The 11,299-nt window shown below is 41.8% G+C and overlaps 1 protein-coding gene across 2 annotated transcripts in view; it reads right to left on the bottom strand.

Annotated features, from left to right (window-relative positions):
* The window catches only part of MAMDC2 (MAM domain containing 2), a 61,907-nt gene extending 51,002 nt beyond the window's left edge, over nt 1-10,905 (bottom strand). For both annotated transcript variants that reach the window (XM_065860876.2, XM_071802136.1), the window contains exons 1-2: nt 10,785-10,905; nt 10,528-10,641 (exon numbers count right to left, since the gene is read on the bottom strand). In XM_065860876.2, the coding sequence (XP_065716948.1) occupies nt 10,528-10,641; nt 10,785-10,815 (145 nt within the window). In that variant the 5' untranslated portion in view covers nt 10,816-10,905. The remainder of the gene's footprint in view (nt 1-10,527; nt 10,642-10,784) is intronic.
* Between the last annotated feature and the right edge of the window lie 394 nt (nt 10,906-11,299).

An 11,299-nucleotide genomic window follows, 5' to 3' on the forward strand; every position in this document is an offset into this window, starting at 1 on the left:
TGCTACCTCTTAGCTTATCTGCTTCCTATGAAACTGTTCACCTGCAGCACACAAGCAGTAAGAGAGCAGCCATGCCACAGAACAGCTCGATTTTCATATCACCCACACCTCGGCTGCAACTCATGTTGTCTTCCCCATCAGCAATATGAGTTGCCTTCCCGGAGTAACTATATCTCAAAGAATATAACATTGCAAATGCCAGTAGTAATACAACCAATAATAATCACCGTTGCCTCAGAAAGATTTTTAAATGCAGAACACATTGGTTAAGCTCATTAGTTCTAACTTCCTTTATGAGAGGCAAAATGCCTCTTTCTTTAAAGGAAAACAAAATGGGTTTTCCTATTGTATTTTCCTCCATTTATATTTTCTAGATGAAGTCCTTAACACCCAACACTGTATTTATGTATTTACTCCCCAGTATGTACATAAACTTGAGCAAGCCAAGAGATTCCTGAATACAGAAAGCATATCAGAGGCAACTCAAAAAATACAGATGCTATCCAAAATCTTCTGGCTGAGGTGCTACTATATCCAGTCATTGCAATAAAGCTGTGCCATCCAAGACCTGACAATTTGTGAAACAAGAAATAAAGAGTCAGGGAAAAGTCAGAGTGTTATCTATACCTCCCAGGGAAGTCAGCACTATTGATTTCCAAAGAAGATACCCTACAAACCAGATTATCATCACTCTGCAAAAATAGAAGGAAGAAATATTAAGGCAGAACTCATGGGTTTTAACTCTGACAGGCACTTTTTCCTGAGGGCAGGACTACTGACTCCTGGGAAATTAGTGGTATGGCCCAATAACTGCATGGACATAAAAAAGTATCTGTTGCCCACTCAGACTCTCTACACTATTTCTCAGACACATCTTCTCCCTAACCCATGCAATGAAGAGCCTGTGTTCCCCCATTATAGCCCTTGGACTTATGGCTCCCTTCCACCCTGCCAGTCTCAACATATGCCCAGAAAAACTGATGACTCTCCTGCAATATGATGGAAAATGATCCGAGCACTTCAGTTTGCTGCAGCATAAACAGTACGGAATGTGCTCCCAAAGGACCAAGTCTTGCAGTACCCAAGAAGACTTTAACTCAGAAGTGACTTTGCCTTGCAACTACCTATATGTATATGAGGCAAGCCAGGAATCTCATAGCCAGGCAAAACCTCTTCATCTAAACCTGGAGTGAAGAGACAGCCATTAGAATTATGTTTGCATTCTTTCTGTGTTTCACAGTTCCCTGTTCCAGACAGGTACTCACCCTACCTGCTGACATCAGCCTTCTTCAAGAGGCTTCTCAAGCCATGTCCGTGATAGTCACTGAAAAGCAAAAAACCATGTTCCAGGCTGGAGGAAACATGGCTCAGCAAATGTAAAACAGGCCTATGAAAGGCAATACATTTTCATTACAAGTTCTAACAAAGAATTACGGAGTTATATTGGACAGTATACTTTACTCATCTATACATCAGCTGAGGAATTCTACTGCAAGTAGAAAGCACTCTGTGGAGCACTTAGAGCTTTATTGGAGAAAAGTGTTTAGTTAATCTAAACTTTGTTCTTAGATACAGTGCATTAAAGCATGATCTTTAATGATACTATCAGAAAACAAGGAAATCTTCACAAAGCTGGTAGGATTATCTGCCTTACTTACACTTCAGCCATGACCTTTTGCCACAAATGCCTCCAAAGCTGAATGCAATAGCTTCTGTCACACAGAAGCCTCCCTCAACCTGTGTTCAACTGTGAGTTCTAGATAAGGCAACAGTCTCACCGTATTGATTGATTGGTATGATGTAACACCAAAAACACCCAAACCTCACATCTCACTATGGTTTTGTGTACAACAACATAATCTGTCCTTCCATTTCTGTAGCTCTTCCTGGATTTTTAACATGAAATACAGTTTATGGGCCAGCAAATATGAAAAAACTCACCAAGTCACAACAAAGCTGCTTTAAGTACTTTAATTGTTCACTAATTGAAAACTATGAAGACTGCTTCCCAGAACACTTTGGCTGATATTTCAAATGGAAATCTAATTACTGTGATTCATGGTATTTTCATACTAGGACATGCAAGGTTTTCAGAACTGAGCAAAGTGTTAGTAACATGTAGCTCATACTTTATCAGAGAAAACATCTATTTAAAGGAACATTCAAAGTAAACCAACACAATTACTCAGACTATGAGAGTTGTCTGATATACTGATCTTGGGCCATGCTTGCCAAAAGAAAATGTGTTGGAGGAACAGACATATAGTGTATAAGAAAGAGTCTGTTAATCAAAGAGCATTTTTAAAGTGGTGGGCATGATAATGTCAGGTAAAATTGCAGGAATCTTTTATTATTGTATGAAGACAGACTAAAATAATCAGACTTGAATCTTTGGCTGCCTAGAAACACAGGGAAGGACAGGGCAAAAGACGCTTACTCTTTTAAATGCGAGTAATAAAATATATTCAAATTAAATAAAGGCTTCTAAGTAATCAAAGCATTGCATGAAGTTACAGGGATCACTATGTGGGCCTTCTATCTATCTAGCCTTCTATAGCATTACTGCTACAAAGTAATATTAAGGCAGTAAAAACTGAAATATTAAAGGAAAATACCATAGGATCATAGAATACCAGGTTGGAAGGGACCAAAAGGATCTATATATATATATATTTTTAAGCATTTTTTCATCAGATGTAACAGTAGAAGGTTTGAGCCAGTTTGATAAGTTTAGTCAGTCAACTAATTATGGCATCGCCTGTACTGCTCTTACACAGGGTGTCTAAGGATGAAAAACCTCAGAAGGTAATATAATGGCAGAACTACCCAAAAAAAAAAAAAAAGACAAAACAACTAGTTGTGACTAGTTTGGGCTTTTTTTATTCAATACGCTTTCAAAGATTTCCACTTGGTATCATCCTGTATAATAAGGCTATTAGGGCATTTTGAGGCTGATTCTATTATAACTCCAAATAGTCTGTACCATATGCAAGATGAATCAGTCATTTTCAGCAGTAGAAATGCTCCTGAAATGCCTGTGGTTACACTTCAGCACAAGTGCTAGCTTATATTTCCTCACTACAGATCTTGACCCACATTAGATCTTGACCAAAATACATACTTAAAATTTTCTGTGCTGACAATACCTTCCCTTCCCTCCAAAAAAAATGAACTGGCAAATTATTAGCTCTCCTCTTCATTTTCAAGATGATTACACATGTAGTATAATAAGTACAATACCAGAAAGTAGTTCATACTGCCTGTCAGTCGTATTACTGATATAACAGCTTACACCATGCATGCACCTTGAAATTCCTAAAAAGACACTTCAGCTACAGTCATTTAAGTATTTCATTTTTTCGTAAAACTGGAAATATTTCTAGCTGTTTTCAGCAAGTGATTTTGTATGTTTGTACTTGTATTTTAGCAAACTTCAGCAATAAATATTTGCAAGGTCAGTATCCATTCTGTTTATAGCAGAAGCCTAAAACATAGTATTTAACTTCCTATTAATGGAGAAAATAACCTCAAAAAGCTAGACTGATTTCCCAATCCTGGGCCCTATCCATCTCAACCAGAGCCTCACCTCACCTTCCAGCCCAGGACTGAGATGTGCCCAGCTAGTTTTTCATATAAATGTACAGCATTTTGAAATGTGAAGCTGCAATATAATTTTTACTGAATGTGGTTTACAGTGCCATATCAGATGTAGAGAACCATACAAGTTGCTCCACCCTACTAACAAGTAACAAAGCCTGTTACCTAGAGGGAATCAGATTTACTCTGGGGTTACATGCAAGTTATTTGTTTGACTGAGGTGATTTGGCCTCCCAAACACTCTTTTGCCCTTCTGCATTTTAATTCCTTTTTTCCAAATTCTAGTGGTAAATTGTCTGTTTTCATTTTTCATGCAAAACAACAAAGCCCAGTCTATTGTCAGGAGTTGAAGGTATATTCAATAACCGCAAATTTTTTAAGAGCCATTGTCCTTCTCTTGTGGCCGGCCTCCACAGCTCAGTGTAAACTGCACTAAAATAGCTTGTTCACTGTCTAACCACTAAAGCACTAACAGCTGTATGTGAAAATACACTTCTGAGAACTGTACTATCCTGTGGAATGCTTTGAAACTCATCTCTCACACAGTGACTCACCGATAACAATTTAGGATTCATTTGTTCTCCCTCTGCAAATGGAAAGCCAAGACTTATCAAAAGTGTCATGCACAGGCAGCTGCTGCTGAAGACCTCCGTGAATGTAAAGCGCTCTTGGACATCTCTTTTTGCACAAGACCTGCCTCTGAAGATGAGCAAAAAAGTATGCTAATAACTGTAATTTGGTCATATTTAAGTATAAATGCTACTGCCAAGACACCTGGGACAGAAGTTATACCTGTGCAAGCAGAATGTCCAATTTCCTGATGGTATCAGCAAGAAAAGGGAAAGGCTGTAGCAAGGCTGAATACTACTCACACATGGTACTACTAAGCTGCTGTTGACAGACTGAACAAGAGAATAGCACTAAGAAATGAGTTCCTACCACAAGCGCAGTGGCTGAGTAGTCAAAGTGGGGTGCACAGGTGAAATCACACAAAAGGTGAAGGAGAAACAAGAACACCACAAGAATCTAAGTGCATCACAATACGTGAGAGTTCACCTTTTTTTTTTTTCCCTTGGGAGTGACTAGGAAGGACGGTTGACACTCCAAACACGATTATTTTGCACAGGATGACCAGCATTTTAATTATCAGGTCAACGCAAAACAGACTGTGTGCCAGTTCTAATGGCTTAGCTGCTCCATCAAATGGCATTCGGTGCAGAGGTGCCCAGCCTACAGGTTTGCGAGAGCCAAACCAGTAAGCTTCCATGGCAGGGTGACTTACCAGCTGAAAACCTTGCCAGCAAGCGAGCATTGCAGTATGCCAGCCTGGTTCTGCTGTAGCTAGATACAAGCTGGTGCAAGTCTCCCTGAATTACCATCTACTTTGCTCCCAATTACACAAGCAAAAATACGTGAGACTGCCTGTCTCACCTTAGGATCGTACAAAGCCAGCAACGTTACACCTTTTCTATCTTTTCAAATTGCTTACTTTCCTATGTACAGGAAAGTACTGTAGATAGATGGAAAGAAAACTGAGACTACAGATGTGCCAGTCTACCTGCCAATAGGTTTGTAACTGGGCACAATCCACGTAATAAATGAACTGCATTTGCTGTGCAAAAAAATCTACGATCACCAGTGATTACTTGTTTCATTACTCTGCATATTACAACCAAATGGTGTGGCATTCAAGATGAGAGAGCTTAGGTCAAAAGGGGTCAGTTTTAAGTCATATGGCACAGCTGTAAATACAAACCATTTAGATGGTATGCAGGCCATGTTTAGATTTGAGATTCCTTATGCTGCTGCTCTCATGCCTGACTTATCTGATGCCCTGGGATGGCTGTCCTGCCTCATGAAATAATTTTCCATTTTAAAACCATTTTGAAGCATAGCTATGTGATAAGTATGTCCCAGAAGACAAACTTCAGTTTCCTGATGCTGCTGTCAGTGATGTTGCTTGTTTACCTGCTTACCATAAACTGTTACCTGGTGGATGCCCATTTTGAGTGTGCCACAGAAACAGTCTTGGACTAATGCAGCAAAAAGTAGAGATGTTTTAAGGAGAAGAAAATGAGCATATTTTAAAATACATCATTACTTATTACATCACTCATCTGAATGAAATCTATTTCTTTTTAAGGATGAGTGCCCTTTGGAATAGTGCAGGAAGAGAAAACATCTTTAAAAAACTTTGAAATGTATACTACTAAAATATAATGTTGGAGACATAAGATTAGAAGCAATGCACACCTCCAGAATTTTAGAAGGAGAGCAACACACATAAAACTTGGTTTTAAAGTTCCCAATAATGATGTGAGAGCCAGATGCATATGGCTGTATCAACTACCAGTTATAGCTTTAGCAGCTCAGTGCCACATAGCTCATTATAGAGATAGACATGGAAAGTTGTTTGACAACACTCCACAGAAGAGTAAATGTGATAAGGAGACAACTGTACAAAACCAGTTGCCACCAGTACTAAAATAGCTCCAAGACGAGTGCAATTGCCAGTGTGTGGGCACATTTAACAATGATAACTTGCTTTCTGGAACACAATGCTCATATAAACAACCTATCTTCCCCATACTTTGCAATGGTAATAGAGAAATTCCTTATCTAATGCTTAAATCCAGGCAAACAGATGTAGCACAGCAAACTTCATTAGTGCAAATTTAGCTGACAGACAAACGCACATTATTTCTAGCTCTATTAAAATGGTCTCTGTTAAAATGAAGAGAGAAGCAAACATACTCACAGACATAGGCACACAAAATGCTGTACAGCTATTCTTGGCAAAAATGTAAAGGTTGTCCAGAGTCACAGAAAAGATGTCCCACAATTATTTTGTCTAATGAAACTTATCTGTAATAATCCTATGAGCAGCATGTTCTCACAGTCAGGTTACGGCTTGTTCTGTGCTAGACAAAGCTGTGAGGAAAGCAAAAAAGGCCAAAATCCAACCCTGCAGAACAGCCGCAATTGACACAAGGTTGTCTTTCCTACTCCAGTTTCAAGGGGGTCTACATGGCTTTATTACTCTACTCAGGATTACTGCCTACTACACACAGCATTTTCCTTTGTTTTAAAGTGTGAAGAAAGTAATCTGCTTGGTGAAGAAGATCATTAAACTTACAAAGCAGGTGGGTCCTCTGGTTAAAGAGAATCTCAAGATTATTTGATTAAATCTTATCACACGAAGTTGAACAGCATGTATTAAAATTAACAAGGTCTTTCCCTTGCAGCAAATACTGCTGATGCAGAAGTAAATACTTGTGGAAACCAGCCACTATGTACCTGCAAAGTTTTGTGCTGCAACATAACTAGACATGAATTCATGCTACATATACTTGTAGGTGTTAGTGGTAAGCAACATGGAATTCCTGCTCCTCAGCTATCTCTAAATATTTATACCACAGTAGTGATGAATATAGATCTGTTTTCTAAATTTCTCATCCATTAGTTGAGTCCAAGGACTTTGATCTTTGTCTTATATTCCATATCTGGATTTTAAGATACAAATTATCCGTTCAGAGGCATCAACAATGCAGGAATATTTATGGGAGCATGCCTACACCTCTGAAGTTAAAACTGGCCGTTGACACCTTGGCTTATGTGTACTAGCAAATCACTTAATGCTTGCAGAGCTTATCATTGGTCCATTGATCCCACACAAACTCATCTGTTGCTAATCAGATTTCAGAACCAGGATTATGTGATGATGCCCTTTTCCTGAGCAACAACATTACTGTGTTTCTTGTGCAGCTGGTATCCAACAATCACCCACTTCATGAAGCACATCACGTTTGCATGGGATTTCCCATCTGACACTGAAAACAGAACTGGCACATTAGGAAACTTGCTGCCTCAAGCATGATGCTATATTTACCCAGCCTGGGCCATGACCTCAGCTGGGCGTGCTTCTCAGCCACGGGTAAGCTCGCAAGAAGTTTATATCTTCAGCTGTTTCAATATTGTACATTTTCCTTTCCACAGTAATTGTCTGCTAAAAATCATTACAATTCTAAAATGCAAACACCAAGTTAGCAGATGACTGACTCAAAAAGCTAACAGTTAAAAAGCACACTTTGATGTTTATGCGTGAAGGTGTTATTGCTGAATTCAGAGCCATGTGAGAGAGCTTGAGCCTTACAGAGGGTTTCAGTGAAGCAGAAGTTTATGGGAGCCAAGGTCCACGTGACAGATATTATGGTAAAATGCCTGATTTGTTTATTGTGTAGCTGGTATCCCACAAACACCCACTTCTTTAAGGCCAGATTTGCCAGCCTAGAGTAAAGCAGTAAAGAGTGAAAGTTACGTGTCTTAGCATTGACTATTTTGATTTTCCTTTTACACACGACTAAAATGTGCCCTAAAATGCCAGTCAATTACAGGTATCAAAACTTCAACTTAAGAAAAATCAAAATATTTTCAATAATAAAAGTGATTAAACACAGAAAAAAAAATCTCTTATCCCAGAACTACCAGAATACTCAAGAGAAGCTAGGAACATTTTAAAAGCAGTTGAACCATAGAAACCTACTGGTTTAATTGGGAATGCATAGCTGTAAACAAAAGTAAAATTTAGCCTCACTCTTCCTTTCTGTGCCTGGCTCTTCAGAAGATATCGCCTTCCTTGGCAATTGGGCAGAAAACTTTCAAGTATGGAGTGGAAATTTCTGGGCAGGACTTTAGTTGTATCTACATCAACTTGACAGTTTGGCACAAGACCTCACTATTGAGTGATTTAGAAGATGAAAGAACTTGTACTGCAAGTCAGATAATCCCTGTAAGACGACTGCTGTATACAGCTCCATATTACAAATAATATTTTGAAATAACAATTTTGAAGCAATGCAAGGAGAAGTGGAACAATTCAAAACTAAGCTGCCACTCCCATCCTTAACTTCCTCTGTTGTGCCAATAAATTGGCACATGGACGTACAGTGACCTGCAAATACCAGGGCCCAGTGCTGCCAAAAGGAACATAGTTTTACTAGATAAAAAGCAGCATCTAAGGAAGACTGGTTTTGCACACCTGCTACATAGATTTGGATGAACTATGTTAAACTAGATTTAGTTATGATTCCACAAACTTATTTCTGAAGAGGCTAATACGTTGTGTGCCAAATGTTTGTGTGGAACGACTTACTATGATTAAATTGCAGACTGCAGAAAAAAGGCTTATGATGGAAATGCTGACAGAACTGTGCCTATTAAGAGAACTGGTACATCACATATCCTCCCAAGGTTTAACAGTTCAGTTATATGTCTCTGAAAAACAAGACCTACAATGACAGAAGCTGTGTAGCCACTGTTACGCTTATGGTCACATAGAAAAATCAAACTACTGCAAGCAAAATAGTATTCCATGGGCCAAAAAATAAAAAAAGGTAGTCTGCTGATGATCCAAACCTCTGATAAAGTATCCCTGTTTCTTGAAGCACTGTAGCAAGGATGTGCACAACAAAACGCACATCCATTTCTGCAGGTATTACTTGTAGCATCTCACAGTCCCTTGGAGCTGCATCAGTACCACAACCATGTAGCTCCCCATTAATCACAAGGAGGAAGTGCCGCTTCCAAGACAGGTGGCTTAAGGGGGCATGGTGTTAAAAGGCATAGCTGGGAAAGCAGAGACGGCTACTCAACTTCTACTAGTATATATATAAAAAAAAAAAAAACAAAAAAAAACCTATGTATGTTTAAATTAAAAAAAAAGAAGAAAAAAACAATTATTTTAATCAGAACATCCCCACAGCCTTTCCTAAGTTAACACTCTTTGTACATTCTCAAACAATAACGTTAAATCTGAAAATTAACAATTAAAGATGACTTACTTTGCAGATGTAAGAACTGGGTACAAATCAGAAAAAAAGAAAAAAGCTTCATTATCAACTGAGTAACAAGTGGAATGGCAAAACTGGACCAGCCAGTTCTGAATGCAGCACTGATGAGGGGTAATAAATAGTGTCTATCTCTTTGTATCTGTACTCATCTCTTCATTGTTCTTGGCACCTGTTTTGGACCTTAGAAGCTTTGAAAACACATAGCCTCTTTCACTGTGTGAGCACAACTTCCAGTTAATGAGTGACATTGTGGCCAAAACATAACCAAAACTAAATTATTTTATTACACAGTTATAACAATATTGTATTTATTTTTGTTTAGTCTTTGGTTTGTTCGTATTGATTCTGTCAAAAATGGGAACCTACACTAGAAACTTAACAGGAATTAAACTTGCATGGAAACTCTGTACAGTGACAGGATTTTGTTCTCTCTTTCAATGGCAGTCAGTGAAGTCTAATAAAACTAACTGAAAGACTAATGCTTTTTCCTATCGAGCTGTAGGTATCATACAATCTTAACTGAACGTGTTGTAAAGATACTGTTCACAAAGATTGTATCCTGCCCTGAAAATGCATCCACTTCTAGAATAGAACCCAAAATATATTTAGAAAAAAAATAAATGCAGCTTAATAGGAATTTGACAGATGTGTTTTTTTCTGGGAAGAGGATACATTAACTACGGCAGATTTGCTAAAATACACCTTTTCCCAACAGAAAGTGAAAGAAATAGGAAGGCGGTTCCTGAGGCATCCTGCAGAAACCTGCGGCAGACCTGCGCCTGGGGCCCCCGGACGGCTCCCCGCAGCGCCTGCCGATCACTTGTCCCGGCACTGACACCCAGACACCGAAACTGCACACGGGAGGGCTCTGGTGGCCGCCGCTTCCCCGGGAAGCTTCAGCGGCGCGTTCCCGCCGGGTGGCAGCGGCACCCCGGGAATCCACCCGCGGAGCGCTGCGCGCCGTCACCGCGGTCGCGGGCAGCAGCGGCGCCTGTGGGGCAGCAGCGGTACCGGGCGGTGGGCTGTATACCCGAGGGGAGCTGCACGCCCGGTGGTGGGCTGTACACAGCAACGCTCCTACCTTCCCCGTGCAGTACCCAGGGCAAATGCGCGTAGTCCCACTGGTATCCGCAGGCGCTGTCCTCGAAGGCGCACGACCCGGGGGAGAGCAAGGCGGCCCCGGCGAGCCGCAGAGCTGCAAGGAAGAAGCGTGTCCCGGTCACTGCACGGCGAGCCCGGGTGCCGCGGGCTGGGAGCCGCCGCCAACCCCGGAGCAGCGCCCACCCCTTGCCCCGGGCTGGCGGGGGGCGTCGCGGCGCGTCCCCCGCCGCCGCTTACCGTGCGCGGCGAGGAGGCAGAGCCGCAGCATCTTCCGCGCCGGGGGAGCCGGGGCTGGCGGCGGCGGGGCAGGCGGGCGCGGAGGCCGGGAGCGCGGGGGCGCGGCCGCGCCGAGCCCGGGGCTGCGGCGGCGGCGGCGGGGCTGAGCGTGGCCCCTCGGCACCCCGGCGGGGCGCAGGGAGGAGAGCGCGGCCACTGGAGGGCAGGGGAGGGGCGGGGATGGCCCCTGGGCACTCCGGGTGGGCGGCCCGTCCCACCCCCGGCGCGGAGCGGGGTCGGTCCCGGCCGGCTGCCCAAGGACGAGGTGGCTGGGGCTGGAGTGTCCTCGAGGATGGATACACCGCTGTGCCTCCGTGCAACTTGCTGCAGTGCATCACCCCTTCACAGTAAAAATGTGCTTTCTTATGTTTAAGTGGATTTTGCTATGTTTCAGCTTGTGCCCACTGCTCCCGTCACCTGTGTGCCACTAGAACAGCCTGGCTCCACCTGGTGTACTCCCCGGTCAGGTATTTGTA

Source organism: Patagioenas fasciata, chromosome Z (assembly GCF_037038585.1).
Source record: "Patagioenas fasciata isolate bPatFas1 chromosome Z, bPatFas1.hap1, whole genome shotgun sequence".
Taxonomy (NCBI): domain Eukaryota; kingdom Metazoa; phylum Chordata; class Aves; order Columbiformes; family Columbidae; genus Patagioenas; species Patagioenas fasciata.